This window comes from Aythya ferina (genome assembly GCF_964211825.1).
Source record: "Aythya ferina genome assembly, chromosome: 2".
Taxonomy (NCBI): domain Eukaryota; kingdom Metazoa; phylum Chordata; class Aves; order Anseriformes; family Anatidae; genus Aythya; species Aythya ferina.
Window position 1 is genome coordinate 140,562,486 of NC_140297.1, and position 18,923 is coordinate 140,581,408.

The 18,923-nt window shown below is 38.3% G+C and overlaps 1 protein-coding gene across 1 annotated transcript in view; it reads right to left on the reverse strand.

Moving 5' to 3' along the window:
- Positions 1 to 4,642: 4,642 nt before the first annotated feature.
- Positions 4,643 to 18,923, reverse strand: part of LRP12 (LDL receptor related protein 12) — a 51,630-nt gene continuing 37,349 nt past the window's right edge. Inside the window, exons 4-7 of the mRNA XM_084511443.1 lie at positions 18,617 to 18,819; positions 12,848 to 13,949; positions 12,097 to 12,229; positions 4,643 to 7,855 (exon numbers count right to left, since the gene is read on the reverse strand). Of these exons, the coding sequence (XP_084367569.1) occupies positions 6,992 to 7,855; positions 12,097 to 12,229; positions 12,848 to 13,949; positions 18,617 to 18,819 (2,302 nt within the window). The 3' untranslated portion in view covers positions 4,643 to 6,991. The remainder of the gene's footprint in view (positions 7,856 to 12,096; positions 12,230 to 12,847; positions 13,950 to 18,616; positions 18,820 to 18,923) is intronic.

An 18,923-nucleotide genomic window follows, 5' to 3' on the forward strand; every position in this document is an offset into this window, starting at 1 on the left:
GGCCACCTGAGTCCCCTCCAGAGGGCATAAGCCATCAGCAGCCGCTCCCAAATCATGTTTTAGAAGATACTTTAGGGGACGGGCCCGCAACCCTGGGGACCCAAGCACAGCTCCCCCCCCCAGATGCTGGTACTCAAACACAACGGTCATTGGCAGGGGAAGAGGGCAGCCTTGGGGGGGGTTCTGGGCACCGAGGCCTCTCCTCACCTCGATCGCTGGGGGCGCTTGGCCGCCGTCAAAGGACCACATGAAAACCATCTTCCGGTAGCTGTTGCCTTGCGCCATCGTCCTTGCTTCCCCTGTTGTCCCTGCTTCCCCTGTTGTCCCCAATGTCCCCACCGGCTGCGCTCAGAGTGGCCGCTCCGTGCTCTCCCCCCACCCACCCTGCATTGTTGCCCGTACAACCGCCCGTGGGCCCCGCCCAGCCATGGCCCACGGCCCCATCCTCTGGGCCCCGTAACTGGACCTCAGCCAGGGCACGGGGGTGGTGGTGGCCCCTTGGGCTGGGAGGGCCACAGGAGGAGGGAAAGAGAGACTTTGGCAGAGGGTTTTTGGGAAAAAGGGCTGTCATGAGCCCAGCTGGGAGGGCAGCTTGTGCCTTGGCCCAGAGGGAGAGGCGAGAAAGTGAAAGTAAGGTGGGGCAAAATGATCTTAAAACTTGGACAAAGAGAAAAGGAAAGAACCACAATGTACCTATTTACAAATGCTGTTACTGCCTTACAATTGTTTTGCATCTCATGCTTGTTTTGTTTTTAATTTCCTGTTTCCCATGGACAAAACACTGCCTCCCCCGTACCACTCTGGATGCAGTACCCTCCCTGCACCTTAGCTTTCTCTGCCCCTCGTTTTCAGCTTGCATCCTTCCTTCTGTCCTCAGCACAAGATAAATTCAAATGTACACAACGGGAGAGGCACAGTCCTGAGGACACCTTGGAAGAGGGCAGGAGCTTATCTCTAGCATGGCCTGTCCTGCACTGCCCCAGGGACACCTGCTGTATGGGCCTTCCCACTTCTCCAGTAACACAGGGTGGCTTACTTAGCAGCAACGCTGCTTCACTGTGTCCCTGAGCCGGCTGAGCACGAGCATCTTCATCCTTTGACCTCCTTCAGGCCAACGATGATGCCTTCAAAAGACAGAATATTGTCTATGAGGGCCATGCACACATATGCTACCAAAAAGATTAGACAAATGAAATGCGATTTGGCACGCTACAAAGTGCTCACCTTCCCATTGGCATGACACCTTCCTTCTCCCAAGTGGGTAGGAGAGCAGTACCAGAAGTTTGCTTTTGTACCTGCTTGTCCCAAAATGTCTCCTCTTGTGCCTCACCTTTGTGCTTTCAGGACAGACACCATAGGGGTTCACTGCATCACACAGCAATAGTAAAGGCTAAAACTCATTCAGAAAAGCAGAGCAGAGAATAAGAACAATAGAAAGGGAAATTCCCCAAGACTCCTGGGGCTACCTGTAGAGCACCAAATGGGCAGGAAAGGGTAACCTGCATCGACCATGTCATCTGTATTTAAAGCTGGTAAAATGGCAGTGATGAGAATTCAGACAGCAACACTGGCTCAATAATTATAATGATATCAATGAGACAGGAACCTTTTGAGTTTCTGCTATATGATTAGTCAGGTGAAGAACAAGGGAAGAAAGGCCCAGGAAGAAGTCACGTTATGGTCCTCTAAGGCAGGAGCTGTGACTACTCGAGAGTAAGGAAAGAAAGTATGTCCAGGTGGGCACTGAAGTGGGATAATGGGTATAATTTGAATCTCTGCTGCTGCTGAGACAGCAAACCCATTTCTCCCACTGTGCAGATGGGCACCTGAATAATTGGGTTGCAGGGGATCTGATGGATGCCTCTCAGATACAAAAGTTTCACTTTACATAAATGCAGTGACATTTGTTAACCAAGGACAGAGGGTTGCAAAGACAGAGGTTCATTCCTTGGGTGCAGCAGTCAAGCTCCCACGCCTGCCCCACTGAATAGTTAATGATTTTGAATGGAACAGTGTCAACAAGTTAAGCATTTATTGGCATAAACTTCATGCAGAATGTCTCCACTCAGTGCCCAAACAACCAATTGAATATGGTCAATTTTCCTAGTATTTCTCCCTGGCCAAAGAATATTTAGTTATTTCTACAAAACGAATTTCTACATGATAGAAGTGGTTCATCACCTCCAAGTCTGCTTGTGGGGTAGTGGTACTGGTGAGCTGTTCCTGCTTGAATTCTTCCAGACAGAGCAGAGGGAAATTTGAAGACAGGCCCACCACATCACAGCATGCTGTGGTAAGCTTTCAAGATATTTGGCTCCCTTTTTTTGTGTGTGTTGTGCAGGGAAGAGCTGAGGACACCTAGAAGCATAGCTCGAAATCTTACTCAACTCTAGAGCTCCAACTCTTGAGCTCCACTTCCTCTCCTGAGATTTACCCCTGGCTAATTTAGGCTTTGTGGATCCTGCTCTTAAGCGTAGAAACCTTCCTACCTGTAACTCCAAGTCTAGCTCAGAGCTGCTGATCACACAAACTGGCAAGGAAATTAAGAGTCAAGACCTTATACTGTTGTGCATAAGAAAACTGAATCTATCCCATAGGTGGTTTTGAACACATTAAATAGATAATGACATTCTGTCTAAGCAGTCCTTTTATTTTGTCCATTTGGACAAACAAGATAATCTTGCTTCAGCTGCATTTATGTAAATTTGGTAAATATTTGATATTTCAGAGCTCATCTGTCCCTGGACAGAATGGCCTGAAATATCACTTGTGGGATAGAAATAATTCCTGTAACACTGTGAGAAGACAACTGGCTGTGTATTCTTAGTTATCATTGAGTACTTGCTGCTGCAACAGGGACTTAGGCCCCTGATTGGCATTGCAACCCTCACCCACAAAACATTTTATTCTTACTGCCCTTCACTTCGCACAGTTCAATACAAATCTCTATTTTTTAGGCAGTGCCCAACTCCGCACTATGCAGAGGAGCTTCCTGTTAAGTAATGTTTGCTCATCCTAAAATACCACATAGTAATTCAGTCATTTGAGAGACTTTGCAAAAAGCCATCCATTGCAACCTTGAACTTATATCTTAGGCTAATGTTTTTGTGGTCTGCAGCAAAGCAAATAATCCTGTAAAACTCTACAGGGGAATGAATGTCCTGATTAGAGTGGCTATTATAAAAGTATGATCAAAGAGACTTAAGTAACCTAATAATTAATTAAGATAAAGAACCCTGAAGAAAATCAGTCCTTGTCTATTATTTAGTAAATAATTCAGCAAATTAAAGAATAGGTTTGCAAGAAACAGACAACTGAGATTGTGAACTTCCAGAAGACTTACAGGATGTCACCTACAAGTCATTTATAATAAAGACAATCTATTCTAAATCTTCTGAGACATACACTTCTTCCCATGGAGACTTTTAACTTCTACCTCCCAGCATTACTTATTCATTTCTATGTTCTGGTGTAATTACCCTATCTTACTTTTATCCTCTCTCTGTTTTCACATCCTTCCTATGATAACCTATGTCTGAAAAGCGCTCTTACCTTCATGCACTCTTTATCTCTTTCTTAACCCCAAAATTTTTACTGTCATTGAGCTTCAAATAAAAGATGGCAAAGCAGAGATGTATCTCAAAATACAAGAGATACAAACAGAATTTGGGACAAACAGTGAAGATGCTTTGTTAAGGGAACTAGAGACTGATGTTGAGTAGTGGACAAGCCCAGCTAATGAAGATTATTGATAGTATTTTCCATTTTTGGCAACTTGCCTCCATTGAGAGCAGACTGGATCACGAACCAGATTTTCAATGCAAGAAAATTAACAGAAAGGATATCACTTTGAGTAAGAACAGCTGGTATAGTTCACTGAATCTTCTACACCTTGAGAAACACCAAAAAATTATTTCTGCATTTATGTTGACAGACTTTCAGAAGCATGACTATTTTGTCACAAAAGTATGAATTCTGTTAATTATTCTGCCATACCTCTGTAACATCACAAGTGAACAACGCTGTGACAAAATCTGAGATTGCTGCTCTGAACTCAGACACCTGACCCTACTGTGTAACACCTACAAACATATTCTTACTTTGTGGATCTTTTTTCTTACTCTTTTAAACTAGCTTCATTTATCCTTTACATTTTGCATAAGAAAACATTATTTGCTAGGAGGGCCCCACTGAACCAGAACACTTATTCTGCTTTATTTTGGTCTGGTCTGTGTGTTTTCTGCCATTGCTCATCTCCATTTACAACCACATTGCATAACATTACAGATTATAAATATTCCTTTAGACATTCTGGCCATTCAAAATCAAAATACAGTGACTTACCTCTTCATATTTATTTTTTACCTCCAGCCTTCAACCCCTTTACCTCTCACAGAAGCAGTGTACAGGGTGACTATAATAATCTTTCAAGCAAAGCAAGTGAAGAAAAGTTCTTTCAGATTGTATGTTTTCTGTTGACTTGGACAATTTCATGCAATGTGGTCACATGGAGGACCTAGTGCTGAGAGCTAAGTTCTTCTGCAAGATTTTGCAGGGGAAGATATTAGAAAATCAGTACTGTATTAATCAGAGATTTGATCACTCCCTTTAAAATCACTACGAAAAAAATCACTGCAACAAATTAGCCTCATACAAATATGGATTTTATTTACAATTCTCGAAATTCTCAATTAAATCCAACTTCAGTTTAATGTGTAGCATTTATCCTTTAAAACAAATCAAACATTGTATTCTTTTTACATCTGCAATATGGAGTCCATAGGTACATGCTATTTGGGGTATCTAATGGAACCACTTTAGATCACTTTACATATGTATGTAAGGTATTCTGTGAAGACTTCTTCTTCAAAATGCATCTGCCTCAGTGACAAACATTTCCGTAACCACTTTCTAATGATAATTCGTTAGGAAGGTTTAAAAACCCAGTATTTTATACCAGGACATACTGTTCACATGTATTTCAGGGTGTATTACCATGTTCATATTGCAAAATTGCCTGCTCCATAAGCAATGCCACTGAAATCAGACTAAAGATTACCCACAGATTTAGATATTATTCAATGTGAATAAAAATGGCCATTGATGACTTTTACTTGGGTATGTGGAATTATGGGCCAATCTGTACCTGAACTGGTACCAGCGTGATGTGATCTGTTCTGAAACTTGAAACCGCATGGGTTATTATAATAAAATCTTTTACAACTGTATTGCACATAAGCTCCTCAAAAGCACAAATCTACATAACTGTGTCCTGAACTCAGATTTTACCTACTAACTCTTGTGAATTAAATCAATCAGATGGTAAAATTACTTATTTTTCTCATCCCAGTGTCTGTGAATGAAGAGAAGAGGGAGAAGATATATACACTTTGGAATCCATTCGGTTATTTGTTTTTTCTGCATGTGATTTGTACTTCAGAGATGAGGATTTTTAAAAAGTAAAATAAAAAGCCAGACAGACCTCGGATTTATCTTTAAAAGTACCTCAAAAACATAACAAAAATTCAATTTAATTTTGATACGTATTAAAACATTTTAGTCAGTTCTGCCTGACAGTATAACACGACAGAAATGCACAAGACTTTAAACATGCTTTAAAATGACATTCAACAAAGTATTTAAAATTTAATAAATAGCATACAATCACACACAAATACATTTCATACTGGATCTTTAAGCCTACTAAAAACAGACTGGCAAAGAATAAATAAAACAGTAGTTGACATTTTTGTTTTTAAAAGGTGTAGATTCTTGTTGTCAAGCCAGTAGCCACATATTAACCTGCTTATCACAAAATTGGAAGTTATGAGCTTTTTCCATTGATCTGTTTTGCTCCAACATGTAGTATCATAAAAAAATACACTGAAAGGGATTTTTTTTTTAAACAACCAGTCTGCAACCAAGTAAACCAGTTTTTTAAATACAATGAATAAATAGGGAATTAGTAAAGCAAATTCGATTGCAACAAAAATGCAACACCCCAAGAAAAGAGCCATGGGAAATATATAGCCATTGCAATATTAGACAATAATAGTACTTAAAGTGATAGTGCTTGTGCACTAAGCTCATTTAGAGACCTTAATATGATTTTAGTGCAAATCCCTTGAGTCCAAACAAGCTTTATACCCTACAGTATTAGGGAAAGATCTATTACCAGTTGGAACTTACTCTGTAGTGTATTTGTACATATCGGATATTTAAGGAACTAACACATATTGTAATATCTTCGGCCCTTTTTTACTTCAAATTGGAAAGACTAACGACTGGGGATTTTACATACTAATTGGCTGTACCATATTAGACTGCAGTTTAGGAAAGTCAGTGCTATAAAAGCTTTTGCCATCAGTTTATCTATTGTATCTAAATTTCACAAATCATTGCATTTTGTACTTCTGAAAAAATGTTCCTGGAGAAAGTTTCTCCTCCCTTTAAATAAGTTCACATTATAATGAAATTCAAGAATATTTAGACAAAATGTATAAACTCAAAGAAAAGTACATATTTTACATTAACAATCCTTACCAGCATTTAGTATATTAAGTTACAAGTATGTTGGCAATAATACAACAGAGTCAATTCCTAAAGGAAAATAATTCTGTACAAATTCACCTGTTAATATGGGGTTAAACAGGCAGCCAAATAAGTCTTGAGCGGCCATGTTTCTGTTTTGAACTACAGTACCAGGATAAACTAAATTTGAAACTAACTGGGATAACTTCAGTTTAAAGAGTAATCAGATTATACTGGATACACATACTGTGTATTCAGAGCCATTAAACGTTCACTCTAATAGTTCCATAAAGTCATCCAGTATAAGAAATGTTTAATCAACCACACAGTTGCTAAAATAGTTTTAACATAACGTTGTCCTGGATTTTTTTTAAACTAAAAACTAGTTTTAACTGTGAAGTACAAAACAATGACAGATATTGCTCCAACTTGTACACAATCTTTCCTAAACAAACCGTACCTAGCAGAGTAATAATGCCTCATCGTCACTAGTTTCATTTTTCACTGTTGCTTCTAAGCAAGTGTCAGGTATCTGGGCAGTGTGTACGATGCCACAGCTCTCACAGGGGCCATCTCGATTGCATGACCTTACACCGTGATGTGTTGCACTGTAAGGCTGTCTAAGCCCTGGTCCTTGATCTGAGCTGAGATCAAGTAGAGGTCTTGAACAGTCATTCATGTCAAAGTCTGATGCTACATCAGAGACTGGAATTAACATTTCAACATCATCATCCTCTTCTCTTCCACTTACCCCATTATCAAGCTGTCTCAAAGGACTTTGGTTCTGATTCACTGAGCTCGATCTCCCTAACGTAAAGCGTACCCAGCGTAAGCCTTGAGTCATACGACTTAGCGCGCTAGTGAGCTGGTGACGTGCAGGACTTGTGCTTGGGGGCTCTACACTTGCTGCTTCTCTTCCGCTATCCGTGTTACCACTACTGCCACTCTGAGCAGAGGAGCTCCCACATGCTCCTACTGTTGCTTCTATTGCTGTTGCAGGCGGGACTTTCTGAGGCAAGGTGGCAGCAACACCACCGACTGCTCCTGCTGTGTCTCTTCTTTCATTTTCTGTATCTGTATCATCAGATTCAACTGAAAACAGGCTTCTGTGAGTATTACTTCTTTCAGCTTCTCTGCTAGTACTTTGACTGGCAACATCATCTCCATCTGCTGAGACCAGTGCCAGTGATCCAGAATGACGTGACCTTGCAAAATTAAAAATTCGATTCCAAATGTTACTTGATCTGCCAGCAATAGGAAGTCTGATGGAGGTAAATCCAAGTTGAGATCGCACTGCCAGTCTCAGGTTTTCCAGAACCGAAGCCTAAATGAGAAGACAAACAACAATGAAGTGTTGACAATACACTGTCACTGTTCACGCAAAAGAAGAATGACAACTGTTGTGCCCAATGGCATATTATCACAAAGGTTAAATGTAGAGACTTAAATATTAAAAAAAATAAATAAATAAATCAGTCTTTAATATTAAAGATCTGGTACATGTAGCAATAGTTTATTTAGGTTATTTGAAACATAAAGTGGGTTTGAAAGAAGCCTAGATTCTCTTGAGGAGAAAACATTATGGCTAGGGAAATTAAGAGGAAATATGTACAGAAGAGAAAGAGGAATAAAAAAGAAATGAAGTATATTAGGTACATTTTTGTCCAAATCAATGACCTCTAAAGAAAGGCAAAGTGAAAAAAGATGGACTATAACCTGGATATGGAACACTGATTACAGAATAGTAGAGCCACAAATCCAGTGCAGAAAGTATGGTACAGCAGGTATGCAAGATCCTTTACATACAGTCTTATCAAGAAGATAAAGTAGTCTCTGTGGACTTCAGAGAAAGTATGTATTAAAATGCCTCAAGAAGTTTGGGATTTAAAGAAGAAATCCTCCAGAAACTCCTCAAGATTTAACAGATGTGACCATTTGTTGCCAACTATCATGGGGCAGCTTAGAGTAAAGATTAAATTAAATATCCTCTCCAGCAGAGATGCTTGTAGTTTTTTTCCCCCGTTCTTGCATAATCATTTAATTCCAGTTTCAAGATGCTTTCATGCTTCCATTTAATTAAAATTATCTTATGTGTTCTAAATCACACATTTCTCAATTTTGGTATAAATTTTCTAGTCAGTTACGGAACAATACGTGCCCGAATTTTTCTGCTTTAAATCTTGTGCAACTTCTAAGTTGTAAGGTAACATGATCATACTAACATCTTACTCAAAATTAGAGAAAATAATGCCTCAGCTAAGTAGTTCATTTCTCAGAAACATTAGGGCAGAAAATCTGCCAGATGTCCACGACTCTGGAAGTACTCATTGCTGCATTGAATTACAGGATAAAATCCATATTCACATCTTTTTAATGAAGATTATTGAAAAAAAAAAAATATATATTAATCGGAATAGCTTTTTTTTTTTTTATATAAGCTTAACTTAAAATATATGTATGCATTTCACTTTGTTTACAATGAACTTCAGTGTCTGATACCATCTTCAACTCCCTTCCATAGTCCTTCAGATGCCACAGGGCATACAACAGTATCCAAATAACACTTTCACATACTTTCATCTGCCTCTTCCCTTCCAGTAATTCATAGAATGACATTTGCATTCAAGCATGTAAATATATATGTTCAGTAGCCTTACTTTCAAAAGGTACTGGAGAGACTGCTCCTCACCCTCGAAAATCCAGTGCTGAAGGCACTCATCAGCTTTATACACAAAGCATTATATACAAATCAAAACAACCAAGGAACTTACTTTCTTTCATTGTTCAAAACTGTTGTACATGCATCAGTATTTTTAAGGAGTATGAAATCATAGCGACATTGAAAGTCTAAGAAGCAACTACATTTTGTTATGTGTTACTATGGAAGATGGTCACTAATTCCATTACATTTGAATTAAAAAAACGAAACAAAAAACTATACCCAGAACAATAATGACTAGCTAATTCAATTTAACTTGACTGAAGATAAAAGAAAGTTTCTGTAACTGCATAGCTTTTTAAAAGTTTCAGTAACAACCTGACTTATAGCCACTACATGTCTGATTTTTCAGAATTGTCTTTCCTATCAGGAGATTTGATTTCAGTAAAAAACAAGATATTTAGGCAATCATTGTGGGGTTTCATGATGAAAAACAGGTTTGAGTAAACTAAGTTTGGATTATTCTTAAAAGATTCTTACTATTCTGAAAGTCTGGATTATTCTTAAATATGTTCACATACACCAAATCTGAAAAACCCATACAGGGTAGGCATGTGCAGGAAACATGGTATTGTTCCAAGCTGCCTGTACCAGAGGTATTACGTATCTGGACATAGTGTAAATGCTATCTTAACAGACTGTCTTGGCCTAGCCCTACTTTAGGAGACTTGTGAGAATAGCTGCATCTCAAACTAGTGAAGTTTAATTTCTTTTGAAAAAAAGTTCTTTGAAAAGTTGTTCTCTTTTTTTTTTTTTTTTTTTTTTGTTAAGTCACCTTTAAGTATTTAAAGGCTGCAATGAAGTCTGCCTAGAGCCTTTTCTTCACCAGGCTGAACATCCCCAGCTCTCTCAGACTTTCTCTATAGGAGAGGTGCTCCAGCCCTCTGAGCATCTTTGTGGCCCTCCTCTGGACCTGCTCTAACATCCCCACTTCCTTCTTGTGCTTGCACTCCAGGTGGGGCCTCATGAGGGCAGAGTAGAGGAGGACAATCATCTTCCTCCCCTGCTGGTCACTCTGTTGATGTAGCCCAGGATGCAGTTGGACTTCTGGGCTGCAAGCACACACTGCTGGCTCATGTCAAGCTTTTTGTCCACCAGAACCTTCTCAATGACTTCTTCTCCCAGTCTGTCCTCATGTCTGGGATTGCCCTGACCCAGGTGCAGCACCTTGCACTTGGCCCTGTTGAACCTCATTAGGTTCACATGGGCCCACTTCTCAAGCTTGCCCATGTCCCTTTGGATGGCATCCCTTCCTTCTGTTATATCAACTGCACCACTCAGCTTGGTGTCATCTGCAAACTTGCTGAGGGTGCACTCCATCCCACTGTCTGCCACATTGATAAAGATATTAAACAGCACTGGTCCCAAAATAGACAGCTGAGGGACACCCTTAATTTCAGAAAAAGAAGACAGCAAGCCAAATCTGTAAGAGTACAGAATTTGTTTTAAGCAGAAACATGATAACCCATCCAGTGAGAATCAGTGATTCTATAGCATACGTTATTAGCATTCCTTACAAAGCTCATGTTCTTACAAAAACATTTCAGTTAGCCCTAGAAAGAAGAGCTTGTCTTCCATCCAAATGACCTTTCTATTGCCAATTTAGCGACTGAGAAATCTTCACAGTGTCTTGTTTTGGATCTGCTTTCAAAGTCTCTCATACCAACTGCAAATTTTTTTTCTTCTTTTCCTGCATAAAATCATTTGTGAAGGATTACAATCCCCAATTTGTACCACTTACCTAAGCAGTGGAGTAATAGCAAATGTACAATAGGGTAATGCAATTTAACTTTGAAGAAATTTTTAATTAAAACGTTAAGATCATATAGATGGAGTAAGAAGAGAAATGTAGGCATGAAATGAAGATAACGGTAGAAAAGATAAAAGAATAGCATGTATCTTCATTAGTGGGAAATCAGTACAATCACATACAGCTTCCCTAGACACCTACTTCATAAAAAGAACAGACTATAACAATAACCGCAACAAGGCAAAAAAAGTCAGTCAGTCAAGTAAGAAAAAACAGAGGTGGGACAAGGTAAGGAGGCAAAAGACTATGATCACACACATCCCAAAGTTTACAGAAGGCACACAGAACAGCACATGGTCACCGATCAGAAAGAACACAGGACATGTGATGAGGACACAAACTGGTGGAAGCTCTGTGTCACCAGAAGCAATCCTTGCAAGACTACTTGGTTACAAACATCCTGCTGCTTGTGAACATGTGTGCATGAAATAAGTGAAATCTACGGCAGAGTAAGTGTAATGAAACCAGCCAAATAAATATTGGCCAAATAAATATATAGCCAAATAAATTTGTGCTAATGCTACCTATGAGTATCAAGAAGGCTAGATATGATTAACTCCTATTTACTCACTTTTGATACTTTGCCATTAATTTTACATAACAGCCTTGCCTTTTCCATCATTTTTTCTATGCATAGTAGGCTTGATCATAACTAAACACATATGCAGTGTGGATGTGCGCATAATGGTTTTGCATACTCAAATCTTTCCCGAATTTCCAAGTACTAGCTTGCAATCTTAACTTCCACAACATAATACAAAACACACAACTGGGTCTATCCCTCTATACTAACTTTTCTGGCAAGAATGACTCTATACTGTGCATTACTGTCCTTCAACAACAAAAAATTCTGTAAGGTAAACCGTGTGGTGCTACTGTTATTAAGATTTGCCCAACAGCTAATCTTTAGTATAATACTACTGGCATGAAAGGAAGAAAATGCTATATAACAAACAAAAAAGGACAAGGAATGCAAAATATCGTGGTTTTAGTATCCTTAAATTTTGAGTAGTCTGCCTGATTTTTGGAATCTTACCTGGTTTGGTGAACAAACAGGAAAATCTTCAACTGGTGGAATTAAACCCTGGGCAATTAACTGTCCATAAGACGGAGGAGCTTCTCTTCTTAACAGTTCAGCCTCAACCCTTGACAAGTGAGTTTCAAATGATCTTTCAAAGAGAAAAGAAATTTCATAATACATAAAACTACGATAAAGATTTAAATCTGAGGGTAAAACTACATCAGACTATTCTAAAGTAACAGTTTTCAGCAGATTTTATTATTTTAATTGAAATTTAATTTAGAAAACATCAATTTAATTTGTTCAAAATATAGTCCTTGCAGTCATTCCCATGGGTCTGTCCAGATCATAACAAAAAAAAAAAAACCACCCCTGCAACAATAAATTCCTAGGAAAAAGCATTGACTAAATATAAAAGACACCATTATAGATGCTAAAAAAATTTTTAACAAGTGAAGAGTGAGCAATCATGGCACAAGAGAGTCTACAACAGAAGAAACATTGTTAGACAGAATTGAAATATTAACTGCAAAAATGAAGCTTTGCTACATTTTCTTTTGGGTAATAACATGTGAAAACAGTTAAGTGATCAGAATACTTCTATTCCCTTTCAACTAACCTCTTACTGTCAAAGAGAAGAGAAAACCTTTAGAAATCACATGAAAAAATAATTGTATGTGAATAAAAGTGTTTCAAGCAATGTTTCAACAAAAGATATGAAAGCATTTTAAAAATTTAAGTACCCGAGTCCATCTGTTCTACTTACCTTCGCTCAAACATCCTGAGTGAGTACAATTTACAAGTACATCCCAGTGCAATGACAAGCAGCAGTCCGCAAATAAGACTCCCAATGACAGCTGCAGTTATTACTCTAGTGGGCACAATGACCGGGCAATTCTCTTCATCACTGCCATCACCACAGTCATCTTGAGAATCACAAACCCAACTCTCAAATACACAGCGGTTATTTTTACAATGAAAATTTCCTGGCTGACAGAAGAAACAATTTTTTTCATCTGAACCATTAGGGCAATGATTCTGGTAGTTACAGCGATCTGAACGAGGGTAGCAAACACCATTTCGAGAACAGGGAAACTCATCTCTTTGGCACATGGTGCAGTTGGTTTCATCCCTTCCATTTGGACAGTGCCAGTAGCCATCACAGCGTTGCTGCTCTGTGTAGCAACCCCAATTTCCACCACATGGAATTTCCCAGGGCAAACAGAAGCCATCCACTTGATAGGTGGCATTGAATCCTCTTGCAGCATTCACTTTGTCAGCACAAAAATGCACTCTTATCTGTCCTGAGGATGAAACAACCGTGAGGGGAGCATGAGAGTCAAATGCTGTTAGCACACGCAACAGCCTCCGTGGATTCTCTTCTAATCCATCGTATATTTTGACATAGTCTCCATAGCCTGTACCATCAAGTTTAAAATCTGTGAATCGCAAAATTACTTTGCGATGATCACCAGTGTCTATCAGCCAGGTGCAGTTGCTTCCAGGTGGATAGAAGTCAGGATAGTTGGGAGAACTGAAAGTACCATAAAAGTATTTTAACCACTGCCCGCATGTTGGCACATCACAGTCTATTTCGTCTCCTAGGTCAAGACAATCGATGTTACCATCACATTTTAAAGATTCTGGAAGGCAAGTGTAAAGCTTGGTGAAGCGAGAAAGACACTGGAACTGATTGTTAGCACAAGGTTGAAAGGAAGAAGCTGTTGGAGGATTAGCTTTGGCACAGATTTCTTCGTCAGAGTTGTCTCCACATTCATCCATATTATTACACTTCCAAGCTTCTGGAATACACTTCCCATTAGCGCAATGAAACTGGTCACAATCACAATTTGGTTCATCAGACTTTCCTGGGGAAGGGAAAAAGAGTTATAAAAACATTAAATTCTAAAGAAAGAGAATGATTTATGGTTTGTGTTGCATATTTATTTGCTGCATCAAGTAGATCACAATGGCAAAACAACTATTTAAAATATCCGTAAATCATCACAGCTTTTACTGTTTCAAGATAAAGCAGCTTTTGAAGTCTTTGTTCTGTGAGCACATCAGCATGAGTGTCGCTCTTAGCTACATTCAGTTAACCTATGCAACTTTAACCTATGCAAGAAAACTTTAACCTATGCAAGAAAACAATGCTCTTTCACAGTGACTGAAACACCTGGCTTCTCAGGTGAAAAAAATAAGTTTGGAAAAGACCATTTCTCTTCTCATACACACTAAATACAGAAACATTTTGTCCTGTAGTTACCTCCTCAAATTCCTTCTCCTAAAAGCAGTTAGTCCTCTCTGCCATTTTCACAGGTTCCTACTTTATACCTTGTATATAAGGATCTATAGCAAGAGAGAAGCTGACAGTTGAAGGTCACATATTACCCCCAACCTAGAACAGAAATTTCTCTCCTCACTCTCTTCCCACTGTCTCCTCTTGGCTCTCCTCCAGCAATCAAGAAAGAAGATTGCACTGAAAAGCACAAACATATACTTGGCTAAGCACACAATTATGCTTTAAATGTTAAGGATGCAAGTTGTGCTCCGGAAGACATGGATTTATCTATTTATTTTTAATTCTGAGAAAAGTTAAGACACACCTTTATTTATGAAAATGCGGTCTAGTGGTTACTACCACATTTGTAAACAATATTTTTTTGCCAGGATTCATTTATTAAGGTTCCATCCATGTTTAACACTGAAGCAAACCTCAGAAGCAATTTATTTAGTCTCTGTAACAACTTAGCTCATTCAAATACCCCGTATCATTTAAAATCACTAAATTTCTAAAGATGATGATACAGACTGTAAAATAGGCTATAAAACAAATTGCCATGGTCAATCCTCCAAAAAAGCATTAAAAAAAATCTGCAATGCAGATGGTCCTACACAGCAGTAATTCAAGAAATAATTTAGACAGATACATACTAAATCTAGGTAACACTGTGCTTAGGGTTTTAAAAAAGAAACAGGACAAGGACAACAATGAACTTACTGAAATGCAGACTTCCCCAGGAAAAGCAGGTTCTAGCTTGCTTTACAACAAAGCAATTCATATTGGAAAGGATCTCTGGACGTCACCTAATCAAATAATCTGCTCTTAAGAAGACTAAGTGAACTTTGATTGGGTTGTTCAGGGCCTTATCCGATCAAGTATTTTCAAGGTTCCAATGCTGAACCACTCCAAGTGATAAGACTCCTCATACCCAAGTCCTGACTTCCCTTGCTGCAACTAATCTGCTGTGATGGGTCAAGTCACATCACATCTCTTTTTTTCCCCACTACTTCAGTATCTTGGAAAGCATTAAAAAGAAATATGCTACCTTAAAAGAATTAATTAAAAAATAGAAAAGATGCAGTATCATTTGAAACATCTCAAAAATGCTAAGGCTTTTAAAAAATGAGTACAGGAAAATGTGTAACCAACAAGGGTGATAAATGTTAAGATCAATGCTCAAGAGTATTTAAGTCAACAAATTCACTGAGTGTGAAAGGAAAGTAAATAGAAGAGCATGCACTGCTGGTGATTAAGTTTTTAAAAAATTGTTATTTCATAAAAAAACAACAAAACCACACAAGAACAGATCTAGTATAAATGATATGATCTTCTTGTTCTGATACACACACAGCATACATAATATTAGCACGGCAAATACTCAGGATGATTCTGGGCTTTGAATGTATAACTTGTACACATGAACTCACTCCTAGACTGATCATGACAGGAGTATTGCTGTGGGCCATAGGTGAAGGGCAATATAGTATCGTATGCATAAGAGTTGGTGAACTTGTTCAAGTACTGATTATGGTCTAGCTCACCGTTTCTACCTTGCAGAACCCTGAAAAATACTGAATAGAAAGATGTAACATGGAGCTGTAAACATTCACAGCAATACTGTAGTAATGAAATAGGATACAATTTCAACCTAAACACTTCTTATGTAAGCTTTCCAGAAAAGAGCTGCCTACCTGACCCCGAGTTATCATTTTTAATTAATGATTCTGAAGTCATTAATTACATTTCTAGTAACTTTATTTTTCACTATACATCAACAACTATTAGTAATCTCTAACCCATTATGATACCCATAATGTAGACAGAGGGAAGACAAGTAAAGTGATCACAAAATTTTACCTTATGGTCAAGTACGTTTCCAACTTGGAGTTTTTTGTCGTTGTATTGTTTTTTTAAAATGAAATATTTTCCAAGGCTATTTTCCAAGAAGGTATTATCTACTTTAAATCAGAATTAATTCAAGTAATTCACATTGTCTGTCTTCCACACCAGATTTAAAATGCAGGGCTCCCTAATGGTCCTTTTTAGGCCTGTGATCTGTATCATTTCTATCATTTCAGTACAAGTAAATCTAAATAGCATCTGTGCAACTCAAATAATACTATTTATCCCCCCTTTTTCTTCAATCACACGCCACCTTTAAGAATCACCTTAGAAACATTAAATAGTCTGGTGAGGTGTAAACTGAGCACTACCGCGTGATAATAGTGAGAAGATATCAAAAACCACAAAGCACAACAGAACATATAGCAAAAAATGTTGCTGGTATTTCAGGAGTCTCCTTTTCACACTGGAAAGCAGAGGCAATCAGAAGATTATTCAAGCATATTTTCCAACTGTTCTCCTACACACAGGGTACTTCACAGTTTTAGAAGACCACCCTGATCTCTGAAACACAATACTACCACCTCAAATATAAAAATACTTACCAAATATCATTATCAAGCATACAGACCAAGATTAAGCCAGTTTCAGTATGTTCAATTTTAAAAATATACATTAAAACACTTGAAAAGTCCTTCAGAATCAGTGAATTAAATTATCTGCTGAGGAGTTAAGCTGAGTAGTACTGCATGATGCTACCAAAAAGAAATCAAGTAACATAAGAAAAAAATGCTTCTTGTTGAAATGTTATAGTTTCTTCCAAAAGGTGGTTACATAGTGAAATTGTTTCAAGATTAGAGGAAAAGACAGGAAAGGATTTTCAAAAAAAACTCCATTAAGCCTGTGGCTTGCCTCCCCCACCCAATCCACACCCCTATCCAAAATGTTCGTTTTGCTCCCAACCCTCCAGGCAAGAATTCTACCTTTCCTCTGAGCCACCAAGTACTCACTGGGATTAAGTGAGTACCCACTGAGAAAAGTGGGGCAGAAGCCAATGCTCAACATAGGCACCTGTGGGCAGTTAGCAGAAACAGTAGTGAGGGATTACTGATTAAGCAGTAACTTTTTCTTCTGGTCATGTTTTTTGATGAGACAGTAAGCAAAAAATCCTAGTGGAATATTGTCCTGAAAACTGAGTCAGCATCAAAAGCACGGCTGCATTACTTCGCCCCAGCCTTGCTGAACTGCAAGGAGCTGAAGCATAGAAGAAACTTTTTCACAGGCTTCAAAACATGTGATAGAGGGATAAGCCCTCCTGGGAACTTTAGGATTGAAAAAGAGCTCCGACAGGGTGAAGAAAGCCATTAGGAAGAGTGCAGAATACAGAACAGAAGCAAACCTGGATTAGAGAACAAAAGATCAGTGCTTTTACCCAGGCTTGGTGGAGTAGTTTTGAACATGGGAGGCAGTGGATAGGTATAAGAGAATATGAATTGTTTTACATAGGACAAGAATTGAATGCAGGTGTGCAGAGATCTGTAGCACTCCAGAGAATGGAGTATAAACATATATGAACAAGAGAACACAAAACCATTACAAAAACAAAGGAGAATCTAATCTGGTGTTTTTGATGAAGACTCAGAACACCATGATCATGCTATTAAAAAATTCTAGAACCCCATAAGGCCAGAAAACAGTTTTGAACTAGTCTTTATTCATGACTGGCTTCTTCCTGTCTCTCTGGTCAACAGCTACGAGAGCAAAAATTGCACACAAAACAAGTCTCGAGGTATTACTGTTGGTAACTAACTCACGTTGCATGCTTGAATTATTCAAGAAAAAAGTACAAAACCATGTCTGTAATTGGCTAAAGTTATCACAAATATAATTTATTTTTATATTTAAAGAGATTATATATACCAGAGATAGAAAAAAAAGACAATTTATGTGAGAAATGTAAATAAACAAATCAAACAAAAAAAATACATAGCCAACCACGCTATTTCTTCCCTCTCTTGCCATACTTATGCTACTAAGAAGTCTACCCAACTATTTAACAAACTCATTTATTCTGATGGAGGAAAAAAAATCAAATCGTAGGCTATGTGGAAAAAAAAACAAACAACATATTCCATTTACCTAGTATTAACTGTTTTTTTTTTTTCCCCAAAAAATCATTGTTTATTAATTCTGAATATTACTGTAAATTTTATAATTCCAACTTTGAATACTCAAATTGTGATGGGATTACAATACTTCACACAATGTATATTTTCCCTGATTTCAATAAGGCCTGAACTGACTACAGGAAATGCATATACTACACCCTACTACAAGGAAATAGGTCTTAAACCAGAAAAGAAAACCCATGAAACTGTAAAGTTGTACTAGGTATCACTTGAAACATACCAGCAAAGTAGGCTAATCTGAAGCCTTTTCTGGAGATGCTGTCATCTGAATGAAATCTGATCCAAACATGATCCTGTGAAGAGATGTATGGGGAAGGAATGGAGGAGCCACATGCTCTGTAGCCTTCAATATTCTTGTAGCTTCCAATTGTCAACCAATCTGAGCTGCATCGGCGTGATCCCTGAACATCAAAATCTTGAAAGCTGAAAGAGAAGAGAGGTCATAATTGCTACTGAACTTGGCTATTCACCCAACCAAGCTAATGAAGTACTATACATAAAAATGGAAAGTAGCTGTAGTACTCTTC